At 39.8% G+C, this 24,043-nt stretch overlaps 1 protein-coding gene across 16 annotated transcripts in view; it reads left to right on the top strand.

The window, feature by feature from the left end:
- Positions 1 to 24,043, top strand: part of ZNF236 (zinc finger protein 236) — a 107,748-nt gene that overhangs the window by 42,874 nt on the left and 40,831 nt on the right. For 13 of the 16 annotated variants that reach the window (XR_003516879.2, XR_003516878.2, XM_027575893.2 and 10 more), the window contains 7 exons: positions 3,523 to 3,795; positions 5,270 to 5,473; positions 17,024 to 17,165; positions 17,791 to 18,051; positions 20,760 to 21,013; positions 21,994 to 22,095; positions 22,584 to 22,735. Coding sequence is in view for 14 of the 16 variants with exons in the window: in XM_027575893.2 (XP_027431694.2) it covers positions 3,523 to 3,795; positions 5,270 to 5,473; positions 17,024 to 17,165; positions 17,791 to 18,051; positions 20,760 to 21,013; positions 21,994 to 22,095; positions 22,584 to 22,735 (1,388 nt within the window). In the remaining 2 variants the exon portion in view is untranslated. The remainder of the gene's footprint in view (positions 1 to 3,522; positions 3,796 to 5,269; positions 5,474 to 17,023; positions 17,166 to 17,790; positions 18,052 to 20,759; positions 21,014 to 21,993; positions 22,096 to 22,583; positions 22,736 to 24,043) is intronic. The other 3 variants (XM_027575892.2, XM_027575895.2, XM_027575897.2) reach the window with 3 other exon arrangements.

Genomic DNA, 24,043 nt, shown 5'->3' on the forward strand with positions numbered 1-24,043 from the left:
TTTTTTGCAGTTTACTTTTTTGCTACCTGGTACCTTCTTTTACGAAATGTCTGGGGATTTTTCCCTTGTATGGATAAATAATTATTTAGGTTATTTGCAGTCTTTTGCTAATACAAACAATAATAAATTTATATAAAATCCCTTTGAGTCTAAATACTTTAGTGTGTATTTCCTAAGGCCAAGATATACTATCTTCGATAATCATAGGACAGTAATCAACATCAGGGTGTTAAAATTGATCCAGTCCACAGATCTTATGCAGATTTCATTATTTGTATCACTAATGTGCTTGATAAAAAGGAAAAAAAAAATCGTGCGTACTTAAGAAGTTGTGGTGAATATTGCTGATTTTCCTCCTGTGCAGTTGTGTCTGTCTGTGTTCCTGGTAGCACTGTGTGGAGCGCCTGTTTGCTCAGAGCCTTTTGAACAGGTTCTTGTCCATATCTAGGGATCCCTTTTACTCATCAATAGGTTAAAAATGGTTTCTTACTGTGGTTTTAATTTCATTTCTCTTAAAAGAAGTCAAAGGCTGAGGAGCTTTTCATGTTAAAGAGCCACCTGCATTATTCTGTTTGGCTGACTCTTGACTTTTATTTGCTGTAATATATTAAGGATGACAGTATTTTGAGAGCATATATTCTCTTCTAATTTGTCTTTTTGAGTTAAAAGGGAGAAATGTTTTGTATTTCCATAGCCAAATTTGTCCATGTTCCACGGATTTTGGACTTGTATAATACTTAGACTTTGATAACTGACGTTATGGAAAGTAACCTCTTTTTTTTTTTTAATTTTTATTTATTCATTTGAGACACAGAGATAGAGAGAGAGAGCGAGAGCATGAGCAGGGAGCGAGGCAGAGGGAGAGGGAGAAGCAGGCTCCCCGCTGAGCCAGGAGCCCGATGTGGGGCTTGATCCCAGCACCCTGGGATCATGACCTGAGCCGAAGGCTTAACCATCTGAGCCACCCAGGTGCCCGGAAAGTAATCTCTTTTATCTAGCACTTTCCTACTTTCATATTTTAAACTAAATCTTTGACTCAGTTTTATTTTTTTTTGCAGACAGACACCCCTCTGTCCAAACACCATGCCACCATACCATTCTTTATACCCACAGCTCTATATGGGTCTTGTCTGGACTGTGTTCTGGGCATGAATCTTTTTATTCATGTGTTCTGGTAGCTCTGATGTATGCCTTTGTAACTAGCAGGGCTAGTCCTCCCCAGTTACACTGTTTTCAAAGTGTATTTTTGACGATTGTCACATACTTACTTTTTCATGTGTACTTTAGAATTGTCTGCTAAAGCTCCAGAGCCCTAGTTTTTAAAAAAATCCTATTGGTATTTGTAAATAAGTGATTTAACCAGTGAGAATTGATGTCTTTATAACTTTTAGTCTTTGTACCAAGAATAGGGTGTGTATTTCCATTTATTCAGATCTTTATATTTTTTTCGTATTTTAATAGTAGTTTAAAACTTTCTTCTGGATTTTGTTAGATATGAATGATGTTGATTTCCAGGTCTTAAAATGTGGGCCTATTTCTTAGTTTTAGGTTTTTAAAGGCATATAATCATATCATTTGCAAATAATGATTTTACCTTTTCCTTAGAGTTTATACTGTATATTTCTATATCTTATCCAATTTCATTGGCTTGTATCACTAGAATACAATAAATTCAATGCAGTGATAGTGGACTTTTTCCTGATTGTAATAGGACTGATTTTATTATTTTCCTATTCAGTCAGATGTTGTATTGAGATATGTTTATTCAGCTCCTCCTGTTTTTAGACAGTTTTTTAAAAGTTAAAACTAGATGTTAAATTTTAGTAATTTTTGCCTTTTTATCTTGAAGATGATTCTAATATACGTTTTTACTTTTAAATTTATTAATATGTTGGACCAGAAAGGCAGTTGCCCAGCACCAGGGAAATTTGCCGTGTAGGAATGCAGATCTGGTTTTCCAGATCTTTCAATTTGTCAAAGGGTCGAATATCTGGATTTAATTTTTTTTCTAATAGTATGTGGTCCAAACAAAACATATGTGGGCCACCTTTGGAGACATCTGCAGGGCTGCTAGTCTACTATCTGTTCCAGTCCATTCCCAGAAATAATTAGAGCCTGATGACAGTTTTATGTTATGTCATCGTGGGTAATTAAAGATAAAGTTTTCATTTTTGCCCGGAAAAAACCTGATGGGGTGGGAATTTCCCAAGTTTAGCTAATAGGTACTATAGTTCCCCCACCTTTTTATACCTTGCTTTTCTGATTTGTCATAAGACCATTAGATAATTATTACACTTTTATGACTTAATTTTTATCTATTGGTATTACACGGTCTTAAATTTCAGACTTCAGTAATATGAACAAGATCACCATAAAATAAATGTCTTTCTCTCCTTTTTAAAGCCACTTCCCTTATTTCCTACTTTTTTCCCTGTGGTTTGTCCTGGTTTCCATTGTGTGACTGTTTTCTAAAAAAATACCCTTTTTTATTCTTTTACCTAACCTCATTTCCTATGTTAATTAGTCTTGAAAAGAGCATTGTATTCAGGAAAATACATTTTCTTTCCTTATAGATTCACTTAACATAAGGAAAATTCCTTGCATTTACTAATAATAGAGAAGCAAATAAAAGATTTTCCCCCAATAAAGCTATGTCTGTACAGACACAGTTAAATAAACAGTTAATATTTTCTGATGAATTTCATTAACTTGGCCAAAATCTGTGTAATTTCAACTGGGTTGTTTACGTCATTGTAGATGACTGTTTAACTACAGATGAGTAAATCGAATAAAAAATTATGAAAGATAAAAAGTGATCCTGCTGAATTTTGTTTTTAAAATTTTTGTAATTTAGAAATCATTTATTATATTTCCATAAATTAGGCTTGTGATTTTTGTTCTCGATAGGAATAGTTTTAAACCTGATTGAAAGTTGAATAATAATATTTAAAGTTACAAAAGAATCTTTTACATTTGATCACGAACTAGTATATATCATACGTACTGTTTCTTTGTCGTAACTATTTGAGTGCCTTTTTACAGCATGAAAATTCACCATCTCCTAATTATTTGCATGTGTATTACATTTTATTCCATGACATCAGATAGATTCAAACAATGCTTATTCCAACTTCTTTCCTTCTCTTAGTATTCTTTGAGTTAATTTTGGGGTCATTTGCTCACATTGCTTTTATTCACATTTACAGTGGACTGAGTTTGGCCTCCAACTATTAATGTATATTACCTGTCCACTTAGTGCTCTTACCTCTCACAGGCTATGATTTGTGTTCTCATGGGACTGTCCAGATTTTCTGCAAGATTAAATCATAGTCTTCAATAATTTCAGTGATCATGGAAATGTCAACTTTTTTCATAATTGATCATCTATCTTCTGCTGTGGCAAAACGTATATAGCTTTTTATAGGTACGGTATATTGTTTTAATCTAACCCTAGAAAGACATTCAAGTGCCTTCATATTTGGTATCATAGCTGGGCTGTTGGTGTTCTTCATTTGGCTGCAGGTTCAATCCGCGAGGAGAATGGCGTTCGGTGGCATGTGTGTCCCTACTGCACGAAGGAGTTCCGGAAGCCTAGTGACCTGGTGCGCCACATCCGCATTCACACCCACGAGAAGCCCTTCAAGTGTCCGCAGTGTTTCCGGGCCTTCGCCGTGAAGAGCACCCTGACCGCTCACATCAAAACACACTCGGGCATTAAGGCCTTCAAGTGCCAGTACTGCATGAAGAGCTTTTCCACCTCGGGGAGCCTCAAAGTGCACATCCGCTTGCACACAGGTGCCACGGGGGCCCTCCGGGGACATGGGGTCACAAGGTCTGCGGACAGTAGTGGAACACTTTGAGGGCTCGTGTTTCTTTCTTTGCCTAAGTATTTATGATTACCTTCTAGAGGCGAGGCTCCGGGTGTGTGTTTACCAGTGAAGAGAGAGCCGATGGGACTTTGATTCTCAGGGAGCTGATGGCTTAATGAGGGAGGCAGGAAGCAGTACTGCTTAGGGAAGAGCCGAGAGATGGTGCTCGTGGGCAGCCACACTTGGAGGTAGAGGAGGCGGGCCTTTCGATGGAAGAGACGCCTCAGGTGGGGCATTTGTGCCGAGGCCTTGGGCAGCGAGGAAAACCTAACACCTACTCTACCTTTCGGATATTTTGTAATCAGTATTAAGGCATGAAAACGTTCATATTTAGGCAGTAATTTTGTAATAGTTTTATTTATTTATTTATTTATTTTTAAAGATTTTATTTATTTATTTATTTGAGAGAGAGAGAGCGAGCACATGGGGGGGGAGGGTCAGAGGGAGAAGCAGACTCCCCGCTGAGCAGGGAGCCCGATGTGGGGCTCGATCCCGGGACTCCAGGATCATGACCTGAGCGGAAGGCAGTTGCTTAACCAACTGAGGCACTCAGGCGTCCTTGTAATAGTTTTATTGAGATATAATTCACAGATCATAAAATTTACTCTTCAAGTGAATTCGGAATTCACTTTGTTCAGAAATTGTACAACCCACCCAACTATCTATTTTCGACATTTTTATTGCCCCTCCCCCGTGGAAGAAACCCCATACCCATTAGCAGTAACCTCACCTATGAACCTGGGGTTCCTGGGCCGAGCTGACCATGTGGATGAGGGTTTGAAAACGCTAAAATGAGTCAGATTTGTTATATGCCATTCTTAGGACTCTCCAGTTTCATTTATCAATGAAACTGTAAGTGAAGGAAATTTCCTTCAGGAAAGTGAATTGATAGTGGAGAATTGTTAAGAGGAAATTATTAACTGTCGTTGTCATAATCAGCAGCAGCATTACATACAACTAATAACAACTACTGTTCACTGCTTGTTTGCTAAATGCTCAGAGCTGCTAAGTGCTATTTCGACCTGAGTGTGTTCGCTCCTGGCAACGAGCCTGGAGGCAGGCACTGTTATTCCAGTTCGCAGACGATGGTTTGAGAGAGAGAGCAGTCTCACACACTCTAGTATTCTTAAGGACTGCATATTTAAATATTTTAAGGTTTAAATATTTTACAATGCAAAGTTAACAAATGTTCTTTTTTACTTAAAATGCTCTTATTGCATCTAAATATGCACTGTCTGCAAACAAGGGAAAAGAAGTTGAATTTGTAATATCCCTGAAATTATAAGCATGAAATGATGAATATTCAAATCAGAATTAAAATACTGGATTTTTGTGTTGGCATTAGTTGTTGAGATGTGTTTTCTTGAAATAATTCTACAGTATCTTTTTATTTTTATCAGGGGTCAGACCTTTTGCTTGTCCTCACTGTGACAAAAAGTTTCGAACCTCAGGCCATAGGAAGACTCACATTGCTTCTCACTTTAAACACACGGAATTAAGAAAGATGAGGCACCAGCGCAAACCGGCAAAGGTTCGAGTCGGCAAGGCCAACGTTCCGGTCCCCGATATTCCTTTGCAGGAGCCGATTCTCATAACTGACGTAGGTAAGATTCCCTTCCCCTTTGTACCGTACAAGGATCATATAAATATTATGGCCTACATAGTTGTAAGCATGGTGTTAATGAAGTTTTTGTTTGGCATTTTTGCTTTATGGCCTAGAATGTTCCACAATCAAAATGAAAATCCTAGTTCTGTCTAAACTGCTCAAATTGCGTTCTTGGTTAAGGAAAAAATGATGTATACAGGTGAAGGTATTAGTATGTAAGTTCTCATTGAAGAAAAATTTCTGCCTCAGTAGAACTATCAAAGTGGACAAGTGTTCTTTATGTGAAATACAGAGTGCCTTTTATTATTTTTATATTAAGATCTCTGTGTAGTATGTAACAGATTATTGTATGGCTGCTTTAATCTTTGGACTTGAAAAGAAAAATTGCCAGCTTTTAAGGTTTTTTTTTTTTTTAGGCTCAGTGTTATAATCAAGGTAAAGTACGACTTTGTTAAAAGAAAACACTGCTTATGAGAATCTTCAGAAAAATGTTTTTGTAAGTGCTAAACAAAATTAAAGAAACTTCATTAAATTCTGTGCTAAAACTTTTATTTTTGTGCAGTTCCTGTATTTCATTATGTCTTAGGCAAGATAATCCAGTCTATGAACAAACTTAACATTAAAGTATAACTGAATAAATTAAGGTTAAATGGTATAAAGGGAGATATTTTAGATTAATATAAATTATAATCTGCTAATAAGATGATCAACAACCATGAATATTTAGGAGCATTGCATAAAATATATAAACCAAGAACAAGTAGAAGAAAAGAGAAATATTCAAATTCTATAGTATCGTGAAAGATCCTCAAGTAGATCGATTTAACTAAACAGTGAAACTAAAAGAGAATTTGAAGTACACATATAAAAAGGATTATTTTATAGCTTTATAGAATCTTTTACTCTATAGTACGTACTCTTTTAAATATACATGAAATAAAAAGTTGATCAAATCCTAGGATATAGAAGAACTTTAAATTTTCCAAAGTAGACATTGTGCAGGACACAATCTTTGATTATAGTTCAGTGAAAGCGTAATAGAACATAGGTGAATGTGTTAGTTATAGTTCAAATAGCTAACACATTTGAAAATTTAGCTGACATGGACCTTTTCTAGAATAATGTACTTACCGTAATTGACTATAGAAGAAGTGGAAAACTCCAAAACAGACAGCAAGTAGAAGGTCATCCTCCCCAAAGTATCGTTCTCTAATGATCTTACGTCTAAGATCTACTAGGCTTCCAAGGAACTATGATTCTTAGGGGTATTAGTTGTTCAAAGCCAAGAAACTGATCAAAGCTCCCATGGGTGGTTAGAATACTTTGATGCCCTTGTCCGCTTTTTGGTAGCTCACAAAGCAAAGCAGCAGACAGTTTTACTTAATGTGTGTTTAATCTTTACTATAAACTGTAGAATCTTAATGGTTTGTGCTATACCTGAAATGCAGAAAAATCTCTGAAAGTCAGGACAAATTCAACATTTATTTAGTGGCCCTAGAATTATCCTTCATGCTTGAGAGTTACCTTCAAATTACCAGTTTTTTTCAGTTTGCCATTAATCAAATTAAACACCTGTGGGTTTCTTGACTCAAAGTTTGTAAGCCCTTAGTTGAGTTAAACTACAGTCCTAGTACTCCAGACATTTTCCAAGGTTCAAATGGGGTACATTTTACTTGTTGATTTCACAGATGCTTGTGAATCAAAACTTGGACCTAATTAGTGGGAGCAGAACTCTCCTTTGGTCTAGGCTGAATGAGATACATGAGGAAAATGATTCATAGTGTGGCTTCACATTGTAAAATGTAAAATATTGTAAATATTTATTTTCATGCTTAACTTCGTTATTTATATTTGTGTCTGTCTCTTTCAGACTCTGAGCTCCTTGGGGTACTATATAAAAGACGTGCTTTAATAATCTTTGGGGGACAGATTTTGATAAAAACATGACAGGGTTTTTAGCATAGATAAGTTACAATTATTTGACTTCATTGGGAGATGAGCTGTTCTAGTTCAGCCTAGTTACTTAAAACACAGTATGTCATTTAGACTAAGACTGTCACTTAGGAAAGTATTAGAATGCATTAAAACGACTAAATCATTTAGTCTGTGTATTAAGGAAGCACTGTTGGTGGTATTGTACCATATGGTCATAAAAACTTTTAGAGCTGTATAGGAACTTAAAAATAGTCATTCCAAAACCTCTCTGTATTCCTCATTTGTAGGTTATACAACTAGTTTGTACTCATGGTAGAACTAGAATCTGGATCTTCTGATTTCTAGACCAGAGTTGTGTTCAGTAAAATTCACTTCCTCTGCATACCCATTACCATTGAATGCCCAGGCACAGAAGTGTGGAAGAGCACAATATGAATTTCAAGTAGTCATTGTATCTTGGTGTCAAGCACCAGTAATTTATTTTCCCAAGCACCAATAATTTTTACTGAACTTGAATATTGTGAAATTTATTGCATGTTAGGGATTATATTTCACTAGACATGCTGTCTTATACTCTAAATGTTTTTTCTTCTAATTCAAGAGCTAAATTTTAAATACAGTTATGTGCAGACTGCGGAGGTATTGGAGTCAAGGTGATCATAATATTCAGAGGGAGTTCATTATTACCATCATAAAAACCTGAGAGAGTTCATTACCACCAGATCTTCTTACAAGAAATGCTAAAGGGATTTCTTGGAGTGGAAGTAAAAGAACAATAATTAACACCATAAAACATTAAAAAGTAGCATAAATCTCATTGGTAGTGGTAAATATGCAATCATAGATTCTGCAATATGGTAATAGTGGTGCACTTTACTTACAACTCTTGTTTAAAAGTTTAAAAAAAAGAGAAGATAGTAAAAATAACCATAACTATAATAATCTGTTGTTACATAGTATAAAAAAATATAAATTGTAACAGCAATAACCTAAAGTGTGAGAGGGAGGAGAAGTAAAAGTATAAAATTTATTAATTCTATTGAAGTTATTATCTGTTTAAAATAGGGTGTTACAAGTTTAAGGTAGTCTATGTAAGCCTCATGGTGACCATAAGGGAAAATCTATAGTAATTGCACAAAAGAGCATGATAAAGAAATTAAAACATATTGATACCAAAAGGCATCAAAGTACAAAAAAGACAGCAGAATAAGAAACAAGGAACATTGGATCCAGAAAACAATTAACAAAATGGCATTAGTAAGTTCTTATCAATAATTACTTTAAATGTAAATGGATTAAATCCTCAAATTAAAGGACATAGAATTTCTGAGTGTATAGCAGAACAAGACCCAGTGATATGCTGCCTACAAGAGGCTCATGTTAGCTTCGAAAAGGTACACATAGTCTGAAAGTGAAGGGATAGAAAAAGACATTTCAAGCAGATGGTAACCAAAAAAGGCAGGGGTAGTTATACTTGCATCAGACAAAATAGACTTCCTTCCTTCCTTCCTTCCATTTTTAATTTTTTTAGACAAAATAGACTTTAAAGTGGAAATGATGAAAAAAAGACAAAGGAGGTCATTATATAATGATAAAGGGGTCAATACATCAAGAAGATATAACAATTGTAAATATTTGTGCACCCAACATGGGAGTACCTAAATATATAAATACCTAAATATATATATATATAAATATATATAACAGCTAAAAGGAGAAATAAACAGTAACACAGTAATCATTGAGGACACTAATACCCGACTCTCAACAATGAACAGATCATTCAGATGGAGAACAATAAGGAAACAGCAGAATTGAACAACACTATAAACCAAATGGACCTAACAGGCATATACAGAACATTCTAACTAACAACAGCAGAATACATATTATTCTCAAGCACACATTAGACATTTTCTAGATTAGATCATATGTTAGACTACAAAAAATGTCTTAGCAAATTCATAATAGTCAAAAGTCTCCCAGCATAGAAAAGCCCAGGACCAGATGCATTCACTAGTGAATTTTACCAAACATTAAAGAAGAATTAACATCAGCCTTTCTCAAACTCTTCTAAAAAACTCAAGGAGGAAAGAACATTCCCAAACTCATTTTACAAGCCCAGCGTTATCATCATACCAAAACCAGGAAAGGACACTACTAAAAAAGAAAACTTACAAGCCAATATCCCTGATGAACATAAATGCAGAAATTCTCTATAAAATGCTGCTAAACCAATTTCAGCAGCACATTAAAAGAATCATTCACCATAATTAGGTGGGATTTATCACAGGGATGCAAGGATGGTTCAACATATGCAAATCAGTCAATGTGGTATGTTAAATTAACAGAATGAAAGAAAAAATTCATATGATCCCAATAGATGCAGAGAAAGTATCTGACAGAATTCGATATGTATTCATGATAAAAAATGTGAACAAATTAGGCAAAGAAGGAACATATCTCAACATAATAAAGGCCGTATATGACAAGACTACTGCTAACAATATACTCGATGGTGAAAGGGTAAAGGCTTTTCCTCTAAGATCAAAACAAGGCAAGGGTGCCCATTCTCACCACTCCTATTCAACACAGTGCTGGAAGTCCTAACTAGAGCATTAGCATCAAAAACAGTAAAATACTTAGGAAAAATTTAACAAAGGAGGTAAAAAATCTGTACCTGAAAACTAAAAGACACTGATGAAAGAAGTTGAAGAAGACACAAATCAATGGAAAAGTATCCCATGTTCATGAACTGTAAGAATTAACAATGTTAAAATGTCAATACTGTCAAAGCCACCTATGGATTCAGTGCAATCCTATCAAGATTCCACTGGTGTTTTTTACAGAAGTAGAAAAAGCACTCCTAAAACTGTTACGGAACCATAAAGAACCTGAATAGCCATGGAAATCATGAGAAAGAACGAAGCAGGAGACATCGTGCTTCCTGATTTCAAGCTATACTGTAAAGCTGTCATCATTGATACAGTGTGTTACTGGCATCAAAACAAAGAGAACAATGGAATAAAATTGGGAGTCTGGACATAAACCCAAGCATATATGGTTAACTAATATTTGACAAGGGAGCCAGGAACACTCAATGGAGAAAAGACAACCTCTTCAGCAAATGGTACAGATTATTCACACGTAGAAGAATGAAACTAGACCCTTATTTCACACCACTTACACAAGTTAACTCAAAATGGATTAAAGACTTAAATTTAAGACTTAAAACCATAAAAGTTCTAGAAGAAAACATAGGAACAAAGCTTCTTGATGTAGGTCTTGTTAATGATGTTTTGGATATGACATCTAAAGCACCAGCAACAAAATAAAAAAATAAGTGGGACTAAAACTAAAAGTTTGTGCACAGCAACAGAAACCATCAATAATGTGGAAAGACAGCCTATGGAATGGAAAAAAAAATTGCAGTCAATGTATCTGATAGTGTTAATATCCAAAATATATAAAGAACTCATACAACTCAATGGCAAAAAAGAAAAAAAAAAAAAACCCAAACCAATAAATAAATTAAAAAAAAATTAAAAAGTGGGTAAACTACCTGAATAGACCTTTCGCCAAAGAAGATTGTCAGTAGGCCGACAGGTACATGAGAAGATGCTCCACATCTCTGGTCAGTAGGGAATGCAAATTAGAACCAGAGTGAGATGTCATCTCCTAGCCATTGGAATGGCCACTATCAAAAAGACAAGAGATGATGGATGTTGACGTGCACTGTTGGTGGGGTTGTTAATAGGTATAACTGCAATGGAAAACAGTATAGAGTATCCTCAAAAAATTAAAAATAAAACTACCATGTGGTCCAGCAATTCCACTTGTGGGAATATATCCAAAGGAAATGAAAACGCTAACTCAGAAAGATAACCACACCCCTCTGTTCACGGCAGAATCATTTACAGTAGCCAAGAGATGAAAACAACCTATCGGTGAATGAATGGGTAAAGAAATTTTGGAATATTATTCATCCGTAAAAAATGAGGCAGTCCTACCATTTGCAGCAACATGGACGGACCTGGAAGCCGTTTTGCTAAGTGCAACAAGTCAGGCAGGAAGGCAAATATTGTATGATCTCACTTCTATGTGCAATCTAGAAAGAAGCAAAACAGAATGAAACTCATAGAGCAATAGGTCAGACGTGTAGTTGCCAGAAGCGGGGAGGAGGAGGGGGAATTGGAGGGAGGGGGTCGAGAGGTACAACTTCCAGCTGTAAGATAAATGAGCGCTAGAGGTGGGATGTGCGCCACGGTGACTCAGCTGTGTGATGCTCAGGAAGAGTTCTGGAGAGAGTAAATCCTGAGGAATTCCCATCACAAGGAGAATGTTTTCTGTTTTCCTCCTTTCTTTTCCTTTAATTGTATCTTTACAAGAAGGTGGGTGTTAGCTGAGTCTGCTGTGGTAACCGTGTCTGTAGACATAACTCAGACCATCCTGCTGTATGCCTTAAACTTCCACAGTGATGTGCGCCAATTATTTCTCAGTAAAACTGGGGGAATCGAGACATAAGGAAGGGATTCTATTCTGTAGTTGCTTCTCGACTTTCAAATCACAGATTGATATATATATATCATTAGAAATATATATATATATATCTTTAGAAATCACTGTTTTCCCCTATATATCACTCTCTGCGTGTGTGTGTGTGTGTGTGTGTATCACTGTTTTTTCATTTTGTGTAGCATAGATATTTGAAATACTTTTCTCTGAAAGTGAGCCAGGCTTTGGTTATCCATTATTTTAAACCTCAGGGCTGTAATGATTGATTGTCCCAAGTTTATATTCATGTTTTAATTATATCAATATTAGAGCATTTATCTTGCTTTTTTTTTTTAAGATTTTATTTATTTATTTTTTATTTGACAGAGAGAGAGATAGCGAGAGAGGGAACACAAGCAGGGGGAATGGGAGAGGGAGAAGCAGGCTTCTGCTGAGCAGGGAGCCTGATGCGGGGCTCGATCCCAGGACCCTGGGACCATGCTGAAGGCAGACACTTAATGACTGAGCCACTCAGGCGCCCCCATCTTGCTTTTTTTTTTTTTTTTTAACACATTTGTCTAATCTCATATATTAAATTTATTTTATGTTATGTATGATACATAATGTGTGTTATGTTTGTCATCATTTTGTTTTTTTGTTGTATTTGCGTTTTCTTACTATTTACAATATGAGAAAGCTCTTCTAAGACTTAAATATATTTTCCCCACACACTAACAAGATAAAGCTTTCTCCTCTGTTATCATGGAAGGAATTTAGAAAGTTTTTTAAAAAATATTTTATGTATGTATGTATTTATTTAGAGAGTGAGAGAGGGGAGGGGCAGAGGGGGAGAGAGAGAGAATCTCAAGCAGATTCCATGCTGAGTGCAGAGCCCGATGCGGGGCTTGATCTTAGGACCCTGAAATCATTGATCTGAGCCAAAACCAGGAATTAGAATTAACCTACTGAGCCTCCCAGTGCCCTGGAATTTTAGGAAGTTTTAAGGACATTTCCAGTTTGTTTTTGAGACACAGAATTCATCAAGTAGAATTTATTCATGCCTTTCTTTGAGATTAGTAGTCTCCTTAAAATAGTATATGTATATATGTATACATATACGGACTGATGATCTAGTAGAAATGACGTATTATCACTAAGACCTTAGGACATTTATGTATGTTTAGTTCACCCTTCATTTTTTTTCTTCAAAGATTGAGACCTTGTAATTAGCCTAACTGTGTAACAGAACTTTGTTAAATTACTGGAAGCGAAAAAGCATCTGAAAAATGAGGTCTGTTATTTTACTGCCTTAATAGCTCAAAGTAGGGGACCCCTGCCCCCGCCACCCACTTGTAAAGGGCTCTGAATCATTGAGGGATCTGTTTGTAAATACATATGCGTGGACACCATCCTCGAGCTTGTAATTCCTTGGCTAGGGGGGAAGTCACTAAGGTAAACAGTTGTGTAGACAAGATTGTTTATGGCAACTTTGTGGCACTGTACAGTTAGAAGCACTAGAAATATTCATCAAAACTCTTATGAAGTGAACTGCACACACTGGTCCAGTGGAATTCCTAGCAGACATCAGAAGGATGATGAGGATGATGTCCCATGTACTGACTTGGAAAGACAGTAAATGTATGTATACGAAGTATAACCAGAACAGTGTGTATGTTTGATCCACTTGTGTTTGTGTATAACAAGCTCTTGTGTTAGAATACACACAACTGTTAATTATGATTATCTCTGAGTGCAGGTTCTTTTGTTTTTCTTTTTATGAGCTTCCTAATTATTTGAGAAGGGGCCAGAGCAATTGTAGGCTGCCCGAGAGTTGGAAACGGGGCCCCGGCTCATGGAGCTACAGGCAGGATTGGGAAGGAAGTGATGGCAGATTGGGAGGCCCGAGCCAGTCCCGGGCGCAAGGCCAGGCCTCCTCAACTCAGAGCAGAAGCTGTCGCTGGAAATGAGCGTGCCAGCTTCAAGGGACTCACTGTTGGCCGTAGACTCACTGTTACGGAAAACAAATGAGGAACTAGACATTCTGTGAAGTGGTTTGTGATGGAGAACGTAGGTTCCAGAAGCCACAGGAGAAAGAGTTGTGTGCTTGGGGGTTGCTGCAGAGGTGGGTGGCTGGAGGGGGACCCTGTGTAGAGTAGGCATGGCACAGCGTGTGCCTCCGAAGGGCTGGGAGCTGGGAAGCCTGGTGCGGACGGCCCGTGTGAAGGCTCTTGGCCAGATTCTGGCGTCCGGCCAGTCAGCGAAGGCCGGGCGGGTGCCGTGGGCCGGCAGTACGGTGTCGTCTCACGGCGCGAGATGGGGCGCAGGCGACTGCTTGTATTGAAACCACGCAGGCTTGCCGGCTCCTGAGCTTTGTGTCTGCAGTGCAGGGCTCTAGGAGGACGTTCACCTGCCATTCTGCCTTCATTAACGGATTTCAGGTCTGACTCGGTGGTAGGCTTTTGAACAGCTTCTCCGCACCCCTCTTTGTGAGGCATATTCTTTTTTGGTAGACAAAATGGCAAAAGCAATAGTTGGTTTTCTTATTTGTGAAGTGTCTTACTTTCTCCCCCAATAAAAGAGATAGAAGACAACCACTGGAGGATTTTACTTTTTCAAAATGACTCTGTGAATTTTGTTTATTTTACTTACTTCCAGAAATTTATGTAATTTGTATAACTAGTTGCTTAAAGTTATTTCACTTTCTATATTTTTCTTTCTCATTGCTTTTTAATGTGTATATTATCTAGTAAAGTACATAAAATTAATTTATCACATTTGTATATTTGTACAGTTCATTTTAGTTGTGGGGTGAGCTTTAAAATTTTTTTATTGATGTTTTTCTTAGAAATCATTCATTCCAGGGGCACCTGGGTGACTCAGTTGAGCGTCCGAGCCTTGGTTTCAGCTCAGGCCATGATGTCAGGGTCCTGGGATCGAGCCCCAAGTCAGGCTCCACGCTCTGTGGAGTCTGCTTGAAATTCTCTCTCCCCCTCTGCCCCTCCCGCTGTCTCGTGTTCTCTCTCTAAAATAAATAGATAAATCTTTAAAAAAGAAAAAGAAACCATTCTGTTAAGTTCAACAAGGAACAAGAAAGTGGATTATCAGATACTATTTATTTGGAGTTTATAATTTGAATTAAGTGGTACTTTTATGCTAATAGTTATTGAGCCTATTTGCATAAAATCCCAAATAATTGTGCCTGAGAGTTGCTGTTGTGTTTTCCCCAAGAGACTTCCTATGTAAGCATTTGAATGTCACAGTTCCCTAAGCTGAGTTGTGACCTGCAACTTCCCTCTTCTCAGTTGCCCTTTTGGAGAATATTCACGTGAGCTTTCTGTTCTCTTCACCTAATTTATTGGGTCGTATTCTGTCCTCCTTGGCAGGTGTCATGGGCCCAAAGCTGTGTCCCTGGGACGGGTCCCCCTGCTCAAGTTACAGCCAGTGGGGTGGGGAAAAGAGTTGGGAGAAGGAGCAGTGACAAGTGCTGGCTTTGCCCAGAAAAGAGTGAGAGTGTAGGGATCTGGAGGGGCAAGATGAAGGGCAGGAGGGTGGAGATGGTGAGCGAGCCGGTGTCGGAATGCCACGCTGAGCAGTTGTGGTGATTAAGTACTTGATAGGAAGCCACTGAAGGCGTGCGTGCACTCTGTTGAGACAGGAGAAGGTTGAGCAGAACAGTGCTTTGGAGGCTAGCATCGTCGTGGTGTGTCTCCACCAGATTCAGTATGTGGGTCCTGGGAAAGGTGACTCAAGCTGTTTGTTTTGAGTGGGAGCTGAGTTGCTAGGAAAAAGCCGGGGAGCACAGAACAGCGTTGGAGCTGCTGGAGAGAGAATGTCTCTGAATGGCCCTGATTCGGCTCCACTAGTCCAAGACACTTGTGAAATGGGAAACGTCTTGGCAGCTTTAGGGTTTGTGCTGTGTGGATTGAACATAGATCACAAGGGAGGGTTCTGAGTTCTCTTTGAAAACTAAATGGGCTTCCGATGCAAGCCTCAGGACTTAAGTCTGATATAGGAGTGGCATGGCTTAGCTGAGCTACTGAGTTCTCTCCGGCTTTGTTATTTTTTCTCCATTATTTGAGATTCGTGGCAGCAGAATAGAAATGGGGCAACAGGTTTACGAGGCATTGGAGAAGTCAGATCCCCAGGACTGGCCAGTGACTTAACGAGACAGGGAAGGGAGTTCTCAGAAATTCTGAAATACCTGGCCCCGTATGACCGGGAGGAGGGGTGTTTGTCATGTACAAGGAGAGTTGGGAGAGGGAGGTAGGCTTTGGGGCAAAGAATCGAGCTGGAGTCTGGATGTCAGGGGAGGTTGGGACCACAGAGTCCTAAGAGGTGCCTGCCGAGAATCCTGGCGCAGTGAAGCGAGCAGGGAGGTTGGGGGCCGGGCCCAGATCCTGGCGGACAGCTGTGCTGTCCTGGGGGAAGGAGGAGTAGCCAGGGGCGTGGACAGTGGGGGTCTTTCTCTTCATGTTCCAGGTGAATGCGGAGTAATTCAGAAGGCTCAGGTGTATGTTTGTCCTGAATTGCATATTTAACTCAAGAGCTTGATCAAGACATATTATTACATAGTCATCCGAAGGGGATTCTTCCTTTATTGAAAGTATGTCAAACCTGAAATACTCAAGTTAGCAGTTTTGCTATTCACAGATAACCCTTCAGTAAAATTTCTATGAAAATGCTGACTTGTTTTTAGAACGGAAGATCATGTTAGAATCATTTGTGTTTTGAGTTTATTAAAGTAGTTAGGGTGCAGTCTTTATACTGAATAAATAAGGGATTTAGTGTCCTGATTAACCTACATTTTGGATATAGTTTATTTAGATTCCATGCCAACAAATGTAGGAATCCATTAAAAATTGGCTCTAGAGCCAAAGGGAGTAGCTGTGATGTACAGATAGTCCCTATGTTGGAAAGTTTCTGTCTTGTATGAACTTTGTAAGTGTTTCCCAGTGGGCCTTTTTCTAACACAATTAAGATAGCATTTAGCGGCAACACTGGAATCTATACTTTAACTCCTCAAAATTTTCATCTTCTGGGAAAAGCAGTTGCTTTTTAACATTTAACTTTTTTAGTAGCATTAACAGTGAATTATTCCTGATTTTCTTTTGGTTTGTAGGTCTTATCCAGCCCATTCCAAGAAACCAGTTTTTTCAAAGTTATTTTAATAATAATTTTGTAAACGAAGCAGATAGACCGTACAAGTGTTTTTACTGTCATCGTGCATATAAAAAATCTTGCCACCTTAAACAACACATCAGGTAAGGTAACAGATTCGGAAATGGAAAATGTAGAGGAAATGCAGTGATGTAGTGAGCTGGTGATGTGGAGAAGTAGTAAGGAGGGTAGTGTCAGCTTTGGGTATTTAAAATGTCGCACTCGACCCCAAAATATTTATTGGTGACTGATATCTTCATTCTTTAGTGTCTTGACTAAAATATTTTGCCCAGAAATTGTCACTGAGTTTTATTTGCATTCCTCTTATATTTCAGCATTTGCAATTTCTAGGACGTGTCAAACAAGTACTTGGTCTGTCGCATTACAGTTACGTACTTGAGCAGTTTTTCAGGTGTGTTCGTCAGCGTTTAGATTAATGCTTCTGCTAGCAGCAGTGAAAAGAAAGCAGAAACTCGGTCCCAAGAGACGGTGAAATGTCATGAAAGCACTTAGAACGTAGGGGCAGGCTGCTGATGCAGCATTGTCTCCGCGGTGCACCAGCTGTGTGTGTGGCTTCAGGCAAGTCACTCGAGCTCTCTGAATCTCGGGTTTCTCACTGCTTAGCTTTAAAAAGTGGTGCTCAAGTGAAAGAATGTACGAGTGCACTCTAGAGATAAAGCATTATAAAGTTGTAAGAAGCTTATTCATGAAAATTTTTATTCTTTTTAGATCACATACAGGTGAAAAGCCTTTTAAATGTTCTCAGTGTGGAAGAGGCTTTGTTTCTGCAGGAGTGCTCAAAGCACACGTCCGAACGCACACTGGACTAAAATCTTTCAAGTGTCTGATATGTAACGGAGCTTTCACTACTGGTGGGAGCTTACGGCGACATATGGGTATCCATAATGACCTTCGTCCCTATATGTGTCCCTATTGCCAGAAAACATTTAAGACCTCACTAAATTGCAAAAAGCACATGAAAACCCATAGGTAGGTACAATTCTGATGGTCACTTTTTAGTAATCTGTAATTCCCAGATAGTGGTGGAGAGTGTTTTTAAGAAATAATTGTCTTTGATTCCTGTAGTATTATGTCTAGCTTGAGGTGTATGGGCTGAAGAAATTTTTACGTCGTTGTTAAGAGCCACAGACTAAAATGTTAATGCTTTTATTTTTAATATAATATTGAAGTAGTCTATATTGGGCTGAATGCTTTGTAAGCTCTCCTAAAACAGGCAGTAGTAGCTGAAATGCTAGCTAAACTATGGCTGATCCTATAATTAGGTCATGAAGATTGCAAAAAGGAAAATCTTAGTCAACCAACCCTGTGATGTCTAGGCATGTCATCGGTGTATCTGAACGGTCTCGATTCTGTGTTGTTGACTTAAACAGAATGTATGTTTTAGTTATCACATAAATCCATCATTAAAACTTACTTACATTTTTATTTGACTAGAGGGCTGTCTCATCTCTAAATGGAGGTGAGCCAGGAAGCCCTTGCAGGAATGCATTTCTGGCTGTATCTGGAGCTCATTCACCTGTGCTTCTGGGAAGCCACAGTAGTCTGTGTTGTAATGAAACGCCTGGATAAGGTGACCACATCCCGGGAGACTTTGAAAGTAAGCGTCACTAGGTCCACCATCAAAGAATAGTAAACCTTCTGCCCCAGAACATTTATTTTCAGGCAGTACTTTAACCCAGATATCTCTGCCTGATATTACCAACAAAACCAAACCCCAAATGGTAGAATAAGCTAACTGTGAGAAATAGGTGTTGGGTTTTATCCCTCTGATGCCCAAGCACATGGATGCCTAAGCACTTAGGGCAAAGAAGAATTGTCTTCTTTGATTTTGGCACAGTTGATTACTTGGCTGAGAAGTTTAATAGCTGGAATATGATGTTGGTGGTGTCAGTGTGGGGGACTCTTACCAATTTTATATCCAGTTTATACTTTCCTGCATTTTATGGAGGAAATGATGGGCTTCACATGCATTTGAACTGGGGAATTCATGGTGCCTAGATGTTCAGGATCCTGTGCCCCCTGTCACTATCCCGGGTGCCTGAGAGCAGTATGTGCCAGGAGGGTAGAGCTTAGACAGGACCTGGCCTGGTGGCACTCGAAGAAGACTTTTTCTGTCAGGAATTCAGGTTCTTTTAAGTCCATGCACTTGCCGTGGTGGTGTGGGAGTCCACGCTGCGGGCCTCGTTGGTGGATGTGATAGCCAGGGGTAGAATTTCTGGGAAGTGGGTCAGCTGGTTTTGGCTGGGTTGCCTCTATTAGGTGGAGTGTTGCACTGGCCGCTGATTGTCATGGGTTATGCTGAGGGACACCTGGCACGGTTACTATAGGAGATGAGTGTGTGGCTTGAGGTAACAGTGTAAACTGGTGGGTCTGTCATGCTGCAGAGCTGATGATCTCCTTCCACAGATTGTACGGACTCTTGATCCCACCTGCAGGCAGCGAGGAGCTCCCCTGTTTCATCCCTTCGTTTGAAGTGCTGGGAATTCCTAAAATACCATATACACTTATATTAAAAACAAGTATAAAAGGTAACAGTATAGAATAGTATAGAAAGTAGTAAAAGTACAGAATAAAAGTTACCGTGCAGAAAGTACTAAAAGTACAGAAAAAAAGTTACCATGCAAGGCACACTTGCTCCCCTGTGGGGGGTTGTGGAGAGGCCCGGGGTGAACGTCCTGGCACTGCTGAGTCACCATCATAGTGAAGGTGTCACCGTGTACGTTTTCATACCTGCCTATTTCTATGACATTTTCCCTCTTCCTCAGTGAAAGTCGTTGAGAGGTGACTATTTTTGATATTAGAAAATGAAGAAGAAAGATTTTGTTTGGAACTAGAATGGAGTTCTAGGTAGGCAGATTCATAAGATTCTGGAATCAGGCAAATGGTGGAGTGTGTTTGTGTCTGACCCTGGTAATTTGGAGAGGGGAAGAGACCGGTCATGTCTCTGATACAATGCAGCCTATTCATCAGGTTTGAGCTGCTTTTTTTAAGTTCTTTGATTCATTCACTGAATTCACTGTTCAGTTTTCTCTTTGAAAGATAAATTGTTGACCTGGATGGAAATGTACTTCATATATTTACTATATGTAACAGCAATATTAACATGAGCACGGTTTTGCAGAAAATAGGAGCAGCCACGTGTATGCCTCCTAGTGGGTGTTCTGTCACGCAATAGATTGTTGCTCAAATAAGGTGTCTGTGCCCCGGACTGCAAGGGACAGCAGGTCGCGGGACTCTGCCCCCGGTCTCTGCACCACATTTGTTTATACTGCTGAGATCGGTCTGTAAAGGCCCTATCTTATTTTGTTCAATTCTTTTTTACTTATTGCAGAACGAGTTTTAATTTTAATTTTGAACTGGGACAGTTTTACCTTGGAACATATGTTATCTTTTTAATTTTCTTTTTACATTTTAAATATTCTGGCGTGTGTTGTCCTTCATCCTCTCTTTGCTGCTTTCATGTCCCTATCATCTGTGAAATCACTTAAAGTCAAGGGAACATGATTTTCCTTTAGAATTATTAATAGCATTTCATTTCAACTGGATTGCCACCACGGCTTCAAAATGAAATAATTTTCTTAAATGTTATCTCATGATTGGCGGCTCGCACAGCAGTTCTTCATGGGAGTAGGTTTTGACAGCACCTAACTGTGCGGATTGTCGTTGATGTTTTGAAGATACGAGCTTGCCCAGCAGCTCCAGCAGCATCAGCAAGCTGCCTCGCTGGACGACAGCGCCGTGGACCAGCAGAGCATGCACGTCTCAACGCACATGCAGGTGGAGATTGAGAGCGAGCAGCTGCAGCCGGCGGCGACGGCGTGCCCTGCGAACCCCGAGGCCATGCTGGACCTGGAGCCTCAGCAGGTCGTGCGCACGGAGGACGCGGGACTGGGTCAGCAGTTGACGCATCAGCCTCTGGAAGCAGATGAAGGCAAATATTTCACAAGTTCTAACTCTTAGAACAATCCGCATACTTTTGCAGCCATGTATACTCGCTCCGGTCTGTGTGGGTGTCTCTCATCTCTGACATTTTCAGTCCCAATTTGTGCTGTGTGTACGCCTGAGAGAGAGTTTGCTGTGATAGAGAATTACAGACATAGGACCTTCAACACATCCTGTGTTGAGAGTAGCTTTCGTTTTCAGTAAGACCCCATCTGTCTGATCACTAGTGTCCTGTTACTGCGCAGCAAGAGTCTGACGCACACACCAGCGCGAGTCTGCGAGCCGTTGTCCTTGGCCTGCAGCGATCCAGCCATTGCTGTCCTCATCGATGGAGTCTTGCTACAAGGTGTCAGCTCAGCTGTAGACAGTGAGCTTGGGGATGTGGCTGATGCGTGTCTGGCACGGGCTGCTTCTCCCGGGCAGGCCCGCTAACAGACTGTTTGCTGGCCAGTTTACGGTCTGATAGTATGGAAGCCCCAGGTATATTTAGTTGATGAGCAGGATTTTGTGCTTTTTATCCTCTGTGTTCTGGAACAATGCACATCCAAAAAGGTGTTAAATAGTCCTTGAGTGTCATTGTATGACATACCTCAGGGTATTTCCCTATTTGAAGACTGTCTCAGTTTTAGGGTGAACTGTGAAGTGATATTCTGGAAGTACAAAGATAATGCCTCAACTATATAAAATTATATATTTATATAAATATATACAAATATATATCCCACATATAAACATACAAGTGTTTATATACTTATGAATATATAATTTATATATAATATATATTTAACAAATAAGTTAATATGTAAACATAATTATCTATCTATATATATATAAAAATTGCCATCCTGTCTTTTCAAAGTAAGGAGGCTAAGTTTTGAAACCTCATGTGAGTATCCTTTTGGACAGATCGGTGGATGTGCGCATCTTCGAAATGTATGAATTCCCCGCCCGTCTGTATTTTTATCTCAGACAGGTTCGTGGCTCCGCCACCCGCTCTCCAGGGGCACATGGACCAGTTTGACGAGCAGGCCCCTCCGCAGCCATCCTTCGAACCGGCTGGCTTATCGCAGGGTCAGTGGTGGGTCCTGCGCGCGCATTTCAGGGGCTCTGCCCGGGTCAGGAGAATTCTACAACGGCCTGAGGTGTTTGTTTTAAGGCCCTTCTGAAATTTATGATTTCCAGCCCGGTAACTTTCCACATGGATTGCGTGTGTGTGCGCACGTGCGTGCATGCGGGTGTGCTATTTGTGGTCTGCTCAGGTTGTCTGAAAAGCACCTTTGATGACCATTCTGCACGTAGTTTGTGCCAAGAAACGGTGACTGAGTAGAAGTCAGGACGGTGGGACAGCCGTGTGTTGATGGCTTGTCTGTGAGCCTGCCTGGTAAGGTAGGGTGTGTGCTAGGTGCAGCCTCCTGCCCGTGCGCAGGTGTTCTTAGAGCCTGCTGGCAAAAGCTAACCCTGATTCTAATTCAGAAGGTAGAAATCTTTATTTGTGAAGCCACTTTTTTGGCGTGACTGTAGTATTTTTTGTCGAGCTCATATTTTCTGATTTGTTTCAGGCTTTACCGTGACGGATTCGTACAGCCAACAGCCCACATTTGCCCCTGTCCAGCAGCTACAAGACTCCAGCACGCTGGAGTCTCAGGCCCTCTCCACCAGCTTCCATCAGCAGAACTTACTGCAGGTCCCCAGCTCTGATGCGATGAACGTCGTGAGTGTCCACGAAAGGGGCGCGTGTCAGTGGCGGGCACATTCTGTTTTCCTCTGTGCTGTACTTATGCACGTTCAGCTTACCTAGGAGGGCATGCTCGCTTCTTGTGGCCACATGACTACGTCACCTGTGAGGCTGAGATGCCCACGTACACGTCTTTTCCCGTCAGACATTTATATTTTACTTAGAGACTTCAATCCCGTGATAGGGGATTTTACCTTTGGGTTAAAAGTCAGTAAAGTGCCGTGTAATCACATGTGAAGGGTCTTATGCGGCTTTAGTGGCACAACCTAACTGTTTTTAATGGTGGAATCTTAAATGTGGAATCTTACACCTTAGAACGAAAATATAAGGAATGCTGACATACTAAAAATAAATATTAAATGCATCATTTAAAATTTCTACTCGGTCTAGTTGGAGACATTTAAGTTTTGGTTTTGGTTTTGGTTTTCCCATTTTGGGAGAGTTTTCACTAGTGATGGACGTGATCGGCCCATCAGTTGTTTTCTTTCTTTACAAGCCGCCATTGAGAAAGAACAGAGCCACTGTTGGGAGCTTCTCCAAGTGGTAGGCCTGGGCCCTCCAGTGAAAATTTCAGAGCACTTTTTCATAGCGTAGAAACCATGTAGTTCCGATGCTGAATCTGGGTAGAGTCTGGGCAGTGGGGAGCACACTCTTCCATGGTGGCTTGCCCTTTACTCCAGAGCCCTCTGAATACAGCTACATGCCTGATGCACTTGGAGCGGATGAGGGACCCTCTGCTTTGCTCAGAGAAGTCAGGTGACCGCCTGTTGCCGCACGTGGGTGGGCTGTCCACCGTTCAGTCCTGTGCCTGTTCTGCATGTCCCTGAAGGTCAGCTTACCTCTGTCCAGTGAGCGTCATGGTTTTCTGCAGTAGTCGGAAATCCTCGGGCAGGTCTGCTCGGTTCCTGCTGTGGTAGCGGGCTTGCTGCACCTGTGTCAGGAATGGGTGGTGCTGACGGGCTGCTGCCCGTGGGCATATGCTGTTGCTCTCGGGGTGGGGGGGGGGATGTTTCCTCTCCCTGCGGTTTTGTGGCAAGCGAGGTAGTAGGACTGTGTTCATTCTCAGTAAGACGAGAGCAGATGAGTAATCTCTTACTAAGATCCATAATAATGTGGACAGATCAGTTTCATGGTTGGCTAAATTTTGTATTAAAGCAAATTAATAGAAAGTAAATAAGTATTTAATAAAATTGGTATGAGTGATTTTTATTATTAATCTAGCCAAATGCTTACAATGAGCTACGTGGAGTTTCTCCTTTGAATCTGCATTTATAAATTTCTTAT

The sequence above is a fragment of the Zalophus californianus genome, chromosome 14, assembly GCF_009762305.2.
Source record: "Zalophus californianus isolate mZalCal1 chromosome 14, mZalCal1.pri.v2, whole genome shotgun sequence".
NCBI classification, from domain to species: Eukaryota; Metazoa; Chordata; class Mammalia; order Carnivora; family Otariidae; genus Zalophus; species Zalophus californianus.